Source organism: Osmerus eperlanus, chromosome 6, assembly GCF_963692335.1.
Source record: "Osmerus eperlanus chromosome 6, fOsmEpe2.1, whole genome shotgun sequence".
Taxonomy (NCBI): domain Eukaryota; kingdom Metazoa; phylum Chordata; class Actinopteri; order Osmeriformes; family Osmeridae; genus Osmerus; species Osmerus eperlanus.
The window spans coordinates 22,433,225-22,448,726 of NC_085023.1; the positions used below are offsets into that span (position 1 = coordinate 22,433,225).

The window sequence follows — 15,502 nt, forward strand, 5'->3', positions numbered from 1 at the left end:
GTGACGTCAGGAGGGGGTGTGGCCTGTGCGTGGCAGTGCAGGTACCCTGGTCTGCCCTCCTCTAGAGAACTGTCCTGGGGCCTGTCCACCCACACAGGAGCAGCTGGAGCACATACACACAGTATTAGTGTTTACAGTGTCAAATCAAAAGTCACCTACCTTTGAATCTAATCTAACCAACATCCCAACATTGTGGAGCAGACCAGGCTAGCAGGACTCACTGGCCACGGTGAAGGTCACCTCCTGGGTCCTACGTCCTGCCTTGTTCTGGGCCACGCAGGTGTAGGTTCCCGAGTCTCCCGCCTGCGTGGGGCTGAAGACGAGGTCCAGCCCCTCCTGGTGGACCCGGCCCTGGGGGGCCACGCGACGCCCCCCCTGCTCCCACCACACCTGTGGGGGAGGCTGGCCCCCTGGGGGCTGGCAGGACACACGCTGGAGGCTGTCAGCTGGAAACACCCTGGACACTCTGGGGACCATGTCCTCTATCTCTGGAGGGGGAGGGGGGGGGGGGAGGGGGGGAGGGAGGGGGGGGGGCGGGAGGGAGGGAGGGAGGGAGGGAGGGGGGGAGGGAGGGAGGGAGGGAGGGGGGAGGGGGGTTTCGTGTGAGAGGTTTTAAAGCTAAAATTGATTTCCATTTACACTAAAGATCTGGAGAGATATCATCTGAATGTGTTGCCAATGAAGAGTTTCAGAATTTACATTTCAGAGCCTCTATTAGCATATCTAACCATAACCTAACCCATATCTGGCTCTAGCCTGCTGCTCCTCCAGAGGTCCTCTCTCTCAGGGAGAGAACTGCTTACTAAGGAGAAGCAATTAGCCAGCACAATTTACAGCAGTGTGTGTGTGTGTGCATGCGTGTGTGTGTCTCTGTGGTGGGTGTATGGGAGTGTGTGTGTCTTTGTGGTGAGTGTGTGTGTCTCCGTAGTGGGTGAGTCATATCAAAGTTGTCAGCCCAGTGGGAGGAATGTGATCAGGATCATTAAGACTCACAAGCCTCTACTACTGTGCCCCAGAACCCTCCCCTCCCCCTCATTACTCTGCAGAAGAAGGGAGAGAGAGAGAAACAGAGACAGAGAGAGGAACAGAGAGCGAGAGAGAGAGAGAGAGAGAGCGAGAGAGAGAGAGCGAGAGAGAGAGAGAGAGAGAGAGAGAGAGAGAGAGAGAGAGAGAGAGAGAAAGAGAGAGGGGAAAGAGAGAGGAGGTTGGGTTGAGGTGAAAGGAGGAGTCACACCAAAGTGTTTCAACTTGTCCCAAAACGCTGAACTCCTGTGTGACACAATTTCTGTTTAATGCTTGCGGGGATTAACCACAGATTAGAGTTAATTAAGGTCTATAGACTGAGATGTGGTTTAGTGGGTGAGGACTGCATGAGAGAGAAGTTACCAGCCAGGTGTTCAGGCTGTAGACCAGTGGCATCACTGGTGATAACTGAGAAGTTATTGAAATGCCATGTCACCACATGGTGACATGGTGACTGGGAAGCCGATGACCGACTGCAGTCTTGGTGAGGAGGAGAGGAAAGGTGTGTGTGTGTAAATGTGTGTGTGTAAATGTGTGTGTGTGTGTGTGCTACCTGCTATCAGAAGGGAAGCCTCCAGGCTGACGTTGTGGCCGCGAGCCCCTCGCCCCACACACTTGTACAGACCCACGTTCCTGGGCTTCACCTGCGAGATCAGCAGGGTCCCGTTGGAAAGCAGGGCCACCCTGAGGACGCTGTGATGAGCACACGGAGCATGAAGCAGCACAGCAGAGGTCAGGGACCAGGGACCAGGGGTCAGGGACCAGGGGTCAGGGACCAGGGGTCAGGGACCAGGGGTCAGGGACCAGGGGTCAGAGACCAGGGGTCAGGGACCAGGGGTCAGGGACCAGGGGTCAGGGGGCAGAGCAGCCTTACCGGGAGCGGTTGCTGAGCAGCTCGTTGTCATGGTACCACTCCAGGGTGGGGGGTGGCGTGGCGGTGAACTGGCAGTGGAACACGGCCTCCTCGTTCTTTAGGACCACCTGGTTGTCAGGGGCGACCACAGCCCGGGGGAAACTCTTATCTGACAGGACAAGGAACACACACGCTATCACACCTGCAGATGCCGAGTCACAATCACACCTGAACATCCGTCCCTGGCACACACCTTCATAGCTGCTGCTTCCCCGGCCCCCCACCTGCCCCCGCCCCCCACCTGCCCCGGCCCCCACCTGCCCCGGCCCCCCCACCTGCCCCGGCCCCCCCACCTGCCCCGGCCCCCCCACCTGCCCCGGCCCCCCACCTGCCCCGGCCCCCCACCTGCCCCGTCCCCCACCTGCCCCGGCCCCCCACCTGCCCCGGCCCCCCACCTGCCCCGGCCCCCACCTGCCCCGGCCCCCCACCTGCCCCGGCCCCCACCTGCCCCGGCCCCCACCTGCCCCCGCCCCCCACCTGCCCCGGCCCCCACCTGCCCCGGCCCCCCACCTGCCCCCGCCCCCCACCTGCCCCCGCCCCCCACCTGCCCCGGCCCCCACCTGCCCCGGCCCCCACCTGCCCCGGCCCCCCACCTGCCCCCGGCCCCCCACCTGCCCCGGCCCCCCACCTGCCCCGGCCTACAGTACTACACTGTACTGTACTAGACTGTACTACACAGTACTGTACTAGACTGTGCTTAACTGCAGAGCCACACAGCTGAAACAGAGGGGTTAGGGGCTGAGAGCGTTACCAACATCAATACAGCCACACCTACACACAGATAAGGTTGTTAGCAGGATATGAATACTGCTTCGTAAATCAGCATGGAGCATGTCTGAGAGCGTCCAATCAAAGACAGGATGGTGATGGTATCAGGAGGAGCCAGGCCTGTTATACACAGAGCTCTCGTCTCCATAGGAACAATATCTGAGCTGTACAGTAGCTGGGTGTTGTTTGTGATTTACAGTGTGTGTGTGTGTGTGTGTGTGGGGGGGGGGCTTGTGTTGGCAGGTACTTGCATAGTTCCCGGTAATCATGTTAGTGCCTTTTTCTCTCTCTCGACTCACTAATGGTCCACACTCTCACACACACGCTCTCACACACACACTCTCACACACACACACACTCTCACGCACACTCTCACACACACGCTCTCACGCACTCTCTCACACACACACAGACCCCGCCCACCTATGATGTTGAGGGTGAAGTTGCTGCTGCTGCAGATGTGGCCGGCAGCGTTGCGGGAGCAGCAGTGGTACAGGCCGTTGTCCTCCGGACTGGGCGTCTGCAGGGTCAGGCTGCGCTCCTTGTTGTTGATCTGGTGGGTCCTGTCTGTCAGCCTCACACCGTCCCTGAACCACTGACACGTAGGTCTGGGGGGTGGGGGAGACCAGAAGTGTCAGAGCTACAGAACAGTCTGTACAATACATGGTGTTTAGAAAGTGTGCAGCTCAAGAGGTGCTAGCTGGGGAGGCTGGAGGTGAGGGGTTGGGGCGGGGCTGGAGGTGAGGGGTTGGGGCGGGGCTGGAGGTGAGGGGGCGGGGCGGGGCTGGAGGTGAGGGGGCGGGGCTGGAGGTGAGGGGGCGGGGGGGGCTCACCGTGGGTGTCCATCAATGTGGCAGTGTAGAGTTACTGGTTCTGATCTCTCGATCTCCGCCTCGGAGCCTGGCTGCTGCAGGGTCACGCCCCCGCTCTCCAGCCCTGGAGAAGAGGGACAGAGAGAGACAGACAGAGAGAGACACAGACAGAGAGGGAGAGGGGAAAAGAGGGACAGGACGGAAATGGAGTTAAGTGGTATTCCTGTCTGAGCTCAGCTGGTTAGATGTGGAGCCCTAACCTTAATAGATGTAGCAGGCAGCATGGAGCCGGCAGGGCGGCAGAGCCGGCAGGTCGGCAGGGCGGCAGAGCCGGCAGGGCGGACCCTCACACCCCTGCAGTTATATATGAGCTCTTTATGGAGAGAGTTCTGACTGTGTCAGCTGAGAGGGGAGGAGGGGGAGTCCTGCTGTCTGAGAGAGAGAGAGAGTCCGGTCTGCTCTCTCCATTAAGGGAGTGTCTCTGTGTCTGGGGAGAACCTATCAGAGCTGCCCTGAGGAGAACCCTACATCCAGTAAAGTTCTGCGTGTTCTCACGGGAACCCTGTCCACAGCACTGTAGTGACACTCATGTTCCACCACCAGAGAGTGAACAAGTCAGCAGAGAGAGAGAGAGAGGAGTGTGTTCACCCCGGCTCAGCAGAGAGAGAGAGAGGAGTGTGTTCACCCCGGCTCAGCAGAGAGAGAGAGAGGAGTGTGTTCACCCCGGCTCAGCAGAGAGAGAGAGAGGAGTGTGTTCACCCCGGCTCAGCAGAGAGAGAGAGAGGAGTGTGTTCACCCCGGCTCAGCAGAGAGAGAGAGAGGAGTGTGTTCACCCCGGCTCAGCAGAGAGAGAGAGAGGAGTGTGTTCACCCCGGCTCAGCAGAGAGAGAGAGAGGAGTGTGTTCACCCCGGCTCAGCAGAGAGAGAGAGAGGAGTGTGTTCACCCCGGCTCAGCAGAGAGAGAGAGAGGAGTGTGTTCACCCCGGCTCAGCAGAGAGAGAGAGAGGAGTGTGTTCACCCCGGCTCAGCAGAGAGAGAGAGAGGAGTGTGTTCACCCCGGCTCAGCAGAGAGAGAGAGAGGAGTGTGTTCACCCCGGCTCAGCAGAGAGAGAGGAGTGTGTTCACCCCGGCTCAGCAGAGAGAGAGAGGAGTGTGTTCACCCCGGCTCAGCAGAGAGAGAGAGAGGAGTGTGTTCACCCCGGCTCAGCAGAGAGAGGAGTGTGTTCACCCCGGCTCAGCAGAGAGAGAGAGAGGAGTGTGTTCACCCCGGCTCAGCAGAGAGAGAGAGGGGAGTGTGTTCACCCCGGCTCAGCAGAGAGAGAGAGAGGAGTGTGTTCACCCCGGCTCAGCAGAGAGAGAGAGGGGAGTGTGTTTATCCCGGCTCAGCAGGCAGATATGTATATGATGAGATATAGGTTAGATGTTCATTTGACATGCTTGAGTGTGTGTGTTTGATGAGGTTGTGATTCCTGTGTGCAGGCATGCTCACCGCGAGGGCACATGCTTGTTGGGATTGCATGGGTTCACACTCGAGTAAGCAAATGTGTGTGTGAGTGTGTGTGTGAGTGTATGCGTGCGTATATGTTCATGGCTGAGTAGCAGAGCATCATCTCCTCTGACGTTGTCATTGTTTCTGAAACATGTCTAGTCTCAGCTGCAGAGGGCGTGGATCCACCGTGAGGTCAGAGGGGGCGCTAGTGGGCCTGTCACAACGCATTACTGCAGCGCATAGCAACCCTAAGGCACCATGGGAAACCGTCTCTACGGAAACACTGCCTCCATCCCCCTCACTTACCCTCAGACGGCTGGCTCATTACACCGCCCTGACACTGCAGCCGTGTTTACGCCCTGACACTGCAGCCGTGTTTACGCCCTGACACTGCAGCCGTGTTTACGCCCTGACACTGCAGCCGTGTTTACGCCCTGACACTGCAGCCGTGTTTACGCCCTGACACTGCAGCCGTGTTTACGCCCTGACACTGCAGCCGTGTTTACGCCCTGACACTGCAGCCGTGTTTACGCCCTGACACTGCAGCCGTGTTTACGCCCTGACACTGCAGCCGTGTTTACGCCCTGACACTGCAGCCGTGTTTACGCCCTGACACTGCAGCCGTGTTTACGCCCTGACACTGCAGCCGTGTTTACGCCCTGACACTGCAGCCGTGTTTACGCCCTGACACTGCAGCCGTGTTTACGCCCTGACACTGCAGCCGTGTTTACGCCCTGACACTGCAGCCGTGTTTACGTGTGTGTGTAAAGTGAACCTAAGACTGGAGTGTTGGATGCTGATTGGCAGCGGCTGTCAGTCAAGTGTGTGTGTGTGTACGAGAGAGAGTGTGTGTGTGTACGAGAGAGAGTGTGTGTGTGTACGAGAGAGAGAGAGAGAGAGAGAGAGAGAGAGAGAGAGAGAGAGAGAGAGAGAGCTCTCAACAACAATGACCTGGGGCCAGAAACACAGGCCTGTCATTACTGGTGAGAGGGGAAACAGTGAGTCACTCAAGTGGAGGAGACGGGAGGAGAGGAGAATTTACTGATTTGTTGCCATGGTGAGTGGTTGCTCTGATATAAAGGGGTGAATTGTGTAGAGAGAAAAGAGGGAGAGAGAAATACAGACAGACAGAAAGAGAGAGAATAAAAGAGAGAAAGAGCGTGAGGATGGTTTTATTGGTGGAGCGTTGAGCTGTTGGAGCGTACGGGCGGAAGAGAGAGAGAGCGAGTCAGAAAGAGAGAGCAGAAGGAAGAGAGAGCGAGTCAGAAAGAGAGAGTAGAAGGAAGAGAGAGCGAGTAAGAAAGAGAGAGTAGAAGGAAGAGAGAGCGAGTCAGAAAGAGCGAGTAGAAGGAAGAGAGAGCGAGTCAGAAAGAGAGAGTAGAAGGAAGAGAGAGCGAGTCAGAAAGAGAGAGTAGAAGGAAGAGAGAGCGAGTCAGAAAGAGAGAGTAGAAGGAAGAGAGAGCGAGTCAGAAAGAGAGAGTAGAAGGAAGAGAGAGCTAGTCAGAAAGAGAGAGTAGAAGGAAGAGAGAGCGAGTCAGAAAGAGAGAGTAGAAGGAAGAGAGAGCGAGTCAGAAAGAGAGAGTAGAAGGAAGAGAGAGCGAGTAAGAAAGAGAGAGTAGAAGGAAGAGATACAGTCCCGTGTCTGTGCATCTCTGGGATATTGTCACCCTAACCCTCACCCTGTCACTCTAACCCTCACCCTGTCACTCTAACCCTAACCCTCACCCTATTGTCATCCCACATCTGGTTCCTGTCTCTGATTGAGGCCCAACCTCACTTCAACCCTCCAGAACCAACAGACAACATGACAGTAAACATGGTGTAGTCCCTATGACGATCACACAGGAGGGAGGAGGGGGGGAGGATTGGCGGGCAGGCAGGTGCAGGAAGGGAGGAGGGCAGGAAGGGGGAGGAGTGGAGGAAACAGACAGGGGCTTGGGTGGGGGGGGGGGGGAGGAGTGGAGGAAACAGACAGGGGCTTGGGTGGGGGGGGGGGGGTTGTAGCAGAAGAGAAAGCTAAGCCTCCATTAGGAAACAGGATAATTACTCCAAATGACTGTTCTCAATTGACAGGATTAGGGGACTTTCTATAGAGAAAGAGATAGATTAGCTCTCCAGCAGACAGCTGCACTCAACTGACTCTCTGCATAGACACCTGGAGGGCTCTGCCCACTCTTAACCCTCGTGCTGCCTTCGGGTCACATGACCCAAAGGTTCATAACGAACCATCGTTGTGTTTACCCAATTTTACCCAATACAAAAACAAATTAAAATAATTTTCTTTTAACCTTTGCAATGTGGGGGGTCTGAGACAGCCTAGCTGTTAAAAGAAAATGCTTCACTTTGTCTTTGTATGCGGTAAATTTGTCGCAATACGACGGTGGGTCACAATGACTGATGGGTCAGAATGACCCGAAGATAACACAAGGGTTAATACACTTCAGTACACACACTTACTCTGAATCCCCCCACAGACTCTGCACACACGCAAACTAGCACATGCATGACCGAACACATACATGCAGTGCTAAAGGCCAGAGGGGCGATTTCCTATCAGGCTGGGGGTTGATTGCCCGTTAAATGTATGTTTCATAAATATGATCAAACATCTGTCACAACACAGCCCATCTGGCTGCTCAGATCTGCTGTTAGACCACTGATGAATGGGACCAATTGATACATGTGCTGGTGTGTGTGTGTGAGTTCATGAGTGTGTATGTGTGAGTTAATGAGTGTGTGTGTGTACACAGAGACAGCTTTCATATCATAGGATGTAATTGGGGTGGTATAATTACAACCTACGTCACGTTAGCATACAGGTAATCGACTGTTTATTAGTTCCTATAAACAGATGAAAGAGTTCTGCCCCAGCAACATGCCTGCGCTGGTCTCTCTGCCCCAGCACCAAGCCTGTGCTGGTCTCTCTGTCCCAGCACCAAGCCTGGGTCTGTGGTCTCTCTGCCCCAGCAACATGGCTGCGCTGGTCTCTCTGCCCCAGCACCAAGCCTGTGCTGGTCTCTCTGCCCCAGAATCATTCCTGGGTCTGTGGTCTCTCTGCCCCAGCAACATGCCTGCGCTGGTCTCTCTGCCCCAGCACCAAGCCTGCGCTGGTCTCTCTGCCCCAGCACCAAGCCTGGGTCTGTGGTCTCTCTGCCCCAGCACCAAGCCTGTGCTGGTCTCTCTGCCCCAGGACCAAGCCTGGGTCTGTGGTCTCCAGACTGCGTCCTTTCTCCTCTGCTCTTCTCCCTGTACACCAACAGTTGCACCTCCAGTCATCCGTCCGTCAAACTCCTGAAGTTTGCGGACGACACCACCCTTATTGGGCTCATCTCTGGTGGAGACGAGTCTGATTATAGGTGGGAAGCGGCCAACCTGGTGACCTGGTGCAGCCAGAACAACTTAGAGCTCAATGCTCTTAACCCTCGTGCTGCCTTCGGGTCACATGACCCAAAGGTTCATAATGAACCATCGTTGTGTTTACCCAATTTTACCCAATACAAAAACAAATTAAAATAATTTTCTTTTAACCTTTGCAATGTGGGGGGTCTGAGACAGCCTAGCTGTTAAAAGAAAATGCTTCACTTTGTCTTTGTATGCAGTAAATCTGTCGCAATACGACGGTGGGTCACAATGACTGATGGGTCAGAATGACCCGAAGATAACACAAGGGTTAAGACAGTGGAGATGGTTGTGGACTTCAGGAAGAACACAGCCCCACTCACCCCCATCACCCTGTGTGACTCCCCAGTCAACACTGTGGAGTCCTTCCGCTTCCTGGGCACCATCCTCTCCCAGGACCTCAAGTGGGAACTGAACATCAGCTCCCTCATCAAGAAAGCACAACAGAGGATGTACTTCCTTCGGCAGCTGAAGAAGTTCAACCTGCCAAAGACAATGATGGTGCACTTCTACTCAGCCATCATTGAGTCCATCCTCACCTCCTCCATCACCGTCTAGTACGCTGCTGCCACTGCCAAGGACAAGAGCAGACTGCAGCGTATCATCCGCACTGCTGAGAAGGTGATTGGCTGCAATCTGCCTACCCTCGAGGACCTGCACACCTCGAGGACCCTGAGGCGAGCGAGGAAGATTGTGGCCGACTCCTCCCACCCTGGACACTCCCTGTTTCAGTCACTCCCCTCCGGCAGAAGGCTGCGGTCCATCAGGACCAATACCTCACGCCACAAAAACAGTTTCTTCCCTTCCGCTGTTGGCCTCTTCAACAAGGCCAAGGGACCACACTGACTCTAATGACTTCCTGCTTAAAACACACTGCTTTTTGCACGGCATTACAAAATTGTATCTTGTACATTTGTATTTTTTGTAATATTTGTATTTTTGTATTTTTATATTGTAATTTACGGCAACTTATATTTTATTTTATTGTATATTTAATTCAATTCTAATCCCACTTAGTACTGCTAGTTTATGTACCCTTAGTATAGATAGTCCACATATTTAAATTTTACGTCCCTATATGTTCATTGTATGCACCTTCCTGCCAAAGCAAATTCCTTGTCTGTGCAAACTTTCATGGCGAATAAATCCCATTCTGATTCTGATTCTCTGCCCCAGCAACATGCCTGTGCTGGTCTCTCTGCCCCAGCACCAAGCCTGTGCTGGTCTCTCTGCCCCAGCATCCAAGCCTGGGTCTGTGGTCTCTCTGCCCCAGCATCATTCCTGGGTCTGTGGTCTCTCTGATAGGCCAGTCTGTGTTCACCTTCTCATCGATGATCACATGTTGGAGAATAGAGCGCGTATGCATGAGCTCATGTACACTTCTGGGAAACACAGAGATAGTGTGTGTGTGTGTTGGTATTTGTGTGTATAAATAAAACTGACTGAGCCCTTTGGCACCATTATCTGAACTACACACAAGCACACACAAGCACACACAAGCACACACATGTACACACAAGCACACACATGTACACACGACAGGCTTTGGCCTCATCAAGAAAGTAAAAAGACTTTTAGGAACCAAGCAACACATCCCAGTCCAGGATGACTCCAGCCCAGATAACCAGGAGGATTATGGGTTGTGACAGCTCATCAGAACAGGCGCCTCATATCTAATTCGTTTTTATCTGACTTATATTATTGCAATTATAAATCATATTTAATTGTTGCACATAGAAGCATTTTTCAGCAGGTCAGCCCTGGGTCCTAGAGAGGGAAGGGTTAGAGGTCCACAGCCTTAGCTAGTTCACACCAGGGCTCACACCCCAGCTGTGTGTGTGAGTGTGTGTGTGTGTGTGTGTGAGTGTGTGTGTGTGAGTGTGTGTGTGAGTGTAACCTCTAGCCCAGGGGTGGGCAATTAATTTTCCCGAAGGGCCACATGAGAAATTGGGACCGTTGTGGTGGGCCGAACCAATAGGCTGAACTTAATTCTGCTCAATATTTATTTGATTACTTTATAACAAAACAGTAAATTATATGGTTTTTAGCTGCTACTGGTAATACATGTTTTAATAAGGCAATGGGAATATGTAAAAAGTGTCATTTTATATTTTTTACATACTTTTAAACCTTCACAAAAATACATAAGATGTATGTTAAAGACCAGCAATTGACTAACTTTATACAAAAGCAATAATTGCTTTTGATGTTTTACAGTTCAGTTTTTCTTACTCAGTGAGGAAAAATCCAGTCTATCTTGGGCTTGAGAACAAGTGCATTGAAGTCTGGTTGAATGTCTGAGGTAGATATGCGAAGGACAGCTGACAGGTGATCATCAGGGTCTGCAGCTTAACTAGCAAACCATCAGCGGCCCACGCCCACTCTGCATCAGTCAAGTTCTTGTATTTGGCCGCGTGTTTAGTCCCGTAGTGCCGATTCAGATTGTAATCCTTCAACACAGCGACCTGTTCTCCACAAACTAAACACAGCTTTGCCTTTGACTTCAGTAAACAGATACTTAGAAGTCCATGTCTTGTTAAAAACTCTACATTCTGTATCGACCTTTCGTTGTTTACCATGAGCGGACATTTGAGGGCTAAACAACAGCTAACTCAGTGTCTCCTGTCGGTGAGGCTGCGTAAGCACACATACGTACATCGTCTGATCACTGTAGTCTTTCAAGACTACAGATTTCCTACCACTCAACACATTTATTTTGTTGTAATTTTGGGTTGACCTCATACAGGCCGGACTGGGACAGCCCGCGTGCCGTACAGTGCCCAGGTCTACTCTAACCTCTACACAGGTACCAGCCTCAGTCTGGTTGTATCTACTCTGAGTACGGTGACTGAAACATGAGAGGGTTTCTGAGGTTTGGTTACCTAGCAACACAGTAACCAGGAGGTGTGGACAGGACAAAGGCTTTTAAGGGAAAGGACAAGAATCATGAATAGGAAACAGAAGCAGGATAGCGTTAATCTAGATGTAAATAATGACATGGCTGGAAGGTGAATTTCACTCCTCAGTAATTTTGACACAAAAGCCTTTTCAGGGGTCCGGGAGAGAGAGTTACACAACAGAAACAAGCAACGTGTTACTGTTGGAACGTGTCCTGTTCCCTCAGAGAGAAAAGCAACATGTTAGTGTTGGAACGTGTCCTGTTTCCAAAGAGAGAACTATGGGGACAGATTGGCTACATGGTCAAACCAAACCTGAAACATGATCTGCTTTCATTTTGTTTCTTGATCTGAAACTCGTTCTCTAAGACATGAGTATCTTTCAGTGTTGCTTACCATGAACTTCCAAAGTGGATGAAAACTGAGGAATGTTTCCTAGAATGTTTCTGCTTGGTTAGCATGATGACGTGACACACAACCTCAACAACTGATCCCACACTCCCAGTTCCACAGGTGGTAAACTGCTTCCGAGGTGGATAATAAAGAGCAACATTTCACTTTATTTAGTTTTACACTTTTCTCAGTACTGTCCAACTCCAGCCTGGTTAGTGTTGAACTAAACTCACACTTGATGTTGAAGGAGGCGTTGGTGGAGCGGAGCTGCTCTCCGGAGGCTGTGTGGAGGGCCAGGCACTCGAAGCTGCCCGCGTCCAGCTGCCGGTCCACGGCCGTGAACTTCAGGTTGCTGCCTTCTGAAGCGCCGGTCAGTCTGGGCCAGCGGCCGGCCGTCGTGCAGCCAGCTGTACATGACGCTCCCCGGATCACTTACCTCACAGCGCAGCATTGCGCTGCGCCCGTGCAAAGCATCCTGGGATTTGGGCTCCTTGGTGAACTGGATGGTAGCAGCCTGGATGTGGAGAACTGAGAGAGAGAGAGAGAGAGAGAGAGAGAGAGAGAGAGAGAGAGAGAGAGAGAGAGAGAGAGAGAGAGAGAGAGAGAGAGAGAGAGAGAGAGAGAGAGAGAGAGAGAGAGAGAGAGAGAGAGAGAGAGAGAGAGAGAGAGAGAGAGAGAGAGAGGGGGAGAGAGAGGGGGGAGAGGGAGAATGGGGGAGGGAGAAAGGGAGAGAGAGGGGGAGAGGGAAGGAGAGAAAGAGGGGCAGGAAGAATGTTAAATTTAGGTTAAAATACTTACTTTACAACATTTTCCATGTGCTAAACTTCCATTTGCAAAACACCCTAACAATCACTTAATTGTTGTTGAGTCACGCAATAATTTGAGCTTCGATTTGAGACGTTTAACTGCTGTTAAAGTCGTAGTGGTGACATTTTTCAGGACAGACAGGGCAACTGCTGTGCATCTGAACAATACACCCCAGAAGGATCCATGTTTCATGTGAAACAGCTAAAACACACAGAGCAGTGAGGACCTACCATCAGAGAAATACAGTAAATAAATCAAATTGATCATTTCTATCATGCAAAATATAGCATTTCCATTGTCATATGCAGAATGCAGCACTAAGGATGTCTCCTGAAGGGATTTTCCATGAATGAGTAGCTGCATCTTGTTATAAAAGATGGAGAGGGAAGAGATATGACAGATAGACACTCTCAGGGATACACACACACGCACACAGTCAGGAATACACACACAGTCAGGAATACACACACACACAGTCAGGAAAACACACTCACGCACACACACACAGTCAGGAAAACACCCTCACGCACACACACACAGTCAGGAATACACCCTCACGCACACACACACAGTCAGGAATACACACTCACGCACACACAGTCATGGCCCATCAGCTCAGAGACAGCTCTCACAAAGTGTGGCCCAATGAAATACACACACACAGAGACACTTATCCCCTTGATTTCCACCGGCACAGTTGTGAGTGCTGTGTGCTACAGAATCTCTTCTGCTCCATTTATCTGTGTCTCCTCTCAGCGATGCTAACCCTACAGCAGGATGAAAGGATGTACGTTCCTACCGGCTCCAGCCCTGACCTACATCCCATCAGCACAGCGTCGAGGAGGGGGAGAGCGATGGAAGGACGGGAGGTAAACGGGGAGACGGCAGGAGGAGGGAGGGTAGGAGGAGGGAGGGGAAGAGGAGGAGGAGGGAGGATGGAGGGGAGGAGGAGGGAGGATGGAGGGAGGGGAGTAGGAGGGAGAGGAGGAGGAGGAGGAGGGAGGATGGAGCAGGAGGGAGGAAAGGGGAGGAGGAGGGAGGGGAGGATGTAACAGGAGGAGGAGGAGGGAGGATAGTTAAAATAGTTCCTGTAACAAGTAGTTAATTGAATATAACAGGAGGGGAGGAGGAGGGAGTAGAGGGGCACAACACCAAAAAAGTGAGGTTTTTCCCCATTTTTTTTTAAACTCATCTTGTTGCCTTCCAAATCAGATTTGATTAGAGTTTGTGAAAAAGTGGACGGTTCGTCGCGTCAACGACGACGACGACGGGGCGTGCTGGTTGTGTATTGCATGCCGCACTATCTGATCAAAATGACAGTTCTCTCTACAGTCAGAGCTCGCGCAAGAAGGTGGAACGTAAGGGAGATACCCTTTCCAAAACTTATAAGGGCGTAATAGTTTGTGAAAGACCCAGAGAAACACAGATATCCGACGAGGCAAAACCCCGGGAATCCTTGCCCAACGCTTTTTTTGGTCTCGGAAAGACGACATGTCCGGGTAAAAGAGGACGTCTGGTCACCCTATGCCTTGCGCCATGGTAGCTTCGTAGACTAGCTTTGGTTTGTTGTGCTAATAGCCAGGAAATGAAAAAAGGTGCGCTTGACAATAAATAATATTGATCATGCCACCAAATACAGATTATGTCAGACAGAGAAACACAGAGGGAAGCACAGAGGGAAGCACAGAGAGAAACACTGAGAGAAACACAGAGGGAAGCAAAGAGAGAAACACAGAGAGAAACACAGAGAAACACAGAGAGAAACACAGAGAGAAACACAGAGAGAAACACTGAGAGAAACACAGAGAGAAGGATAGGAAGTGTCTGCCTGTCACTGTTCAAACAGTGACCTAAATCTGACTCACACAAACACTCCAGCTCTGCCCCACAGTCTCTGCTAGTACACACATACATATACACACACAGACATATATACACACAGACATATATATACACACACAGACATATATACATAAGCACACACACACAGTTAGGTGAGGAGTGGTCTTGCCATGGGATCAACCATTCTCACAGCCCAAATCAATATTGCTGATATTCTCCATCTTCTTCAGTATGCCCCACAGAGAGTGGGATGTGTGTACAGTAGAAAGTAATTTCCCAGAGATAACATCTTCACACCTAGGAAGGGCCCCTCTATAGCAGGGAGGCAGGAGGAGGGGAGAGAGGAGAGGGAGAGACTGAACTATCAGATTAGCTCTGAGGACATGATGGAAAAAGGAAACACGGAAAGAGTAGTTACATTTAACTGTGCTGTTGTGCAGAGCGGACAACCATGCAATATGAATAACTCTCCTGAAGCTGGAACCTCCCTGACGGCCCTGCAGGAGAAGTTCAGGACACAGAGGAAAGGCTGCCAGTCTGTCTGCCAGCCTGTCAGTCTGCCTGCCAGCCAGTCTGTCTGCCAGCCTGTCAGTCTGCCTGCCAGCCAGTCTGTCTGCCAGCCTGTCAGTCTGTCTGCCAGCCTGTCAGCCAGCCTGTCAGTCTGTCTGCCAGCCTGTCTGCCAGCCTGTCAGCCAGTCTGTCTGTCAGTCTGTCTGCCAGCCTGTCTGTCTGTCTGTCTGTCTGCCAGTCTGCCAGTCTGTCTGCCAGTCTGTCTGCCAGCCTGTCTGCCAGCCTGTCTGCCAGCCTGTCTGTCAGTCTGTCTGCCAGCCTGTCTGCCAGCTCACATCATCACTGGAACATCATCATTACCCCCCTCCCCCCCCAGCCTCTTCCCCTCTCTGTAACCCCAGCACTCAAGGATGGAAAATGTGTGAATTTAATATGAATTTTATCACATTCCAACACAGAGCTTCCATATCATAACAGCGCAGGAAGATGAAAGGGACTCAAATTAAACTTAAGAGGGAGGAGAGAGGATAGAGAGAGGGAGGAGAGAACAGAGAGGATGGAGGATAGAGAGAGGATGGAGGATAGAGAGGGAGGAGAGAACAGAGAGAGGATGGAGGATAGAGAGAGGGAGGAGAGAGGATAGAGAGGA

The 15,502-nt window shown here is 52.1% G+C and overlaps 1 protein-coding gene across 1 annotated transcript in view; it reads right to left on the reverse strand.

The window, feature by feature from the left end:
- Nucleotides 1–15,502, reverse strand: part of ptk7b (protein tyrosine kinase 7b) — a 64,238-nt gene that overhangs the window by 10,513 nt on the left and 38,223 nt on the right. The window contains 8 exon segments of the mRNA XM_062464443.1: nt 1–103; nt 222–488; nt 1,577–1,716; nt 1,898–2,045; nt 3,128–3,312; nt 3,538–3,640; nt 11,928–12,055; nt 12,057–12,222. The exon segment at nt 1–103 is cut by the window's left edge and continues 34 nt beyond it. Of these exon segments, the coding sequence (XP_062320427.1) occupies nt 1–103; nt 222–488; nt 1,577–1,716; nt 1,898–2,045; nt 3,128–3,312; nt 3,538–3,640; nt 11,928–12,055; nt 12,057–12,222 (1,240 nt within the window).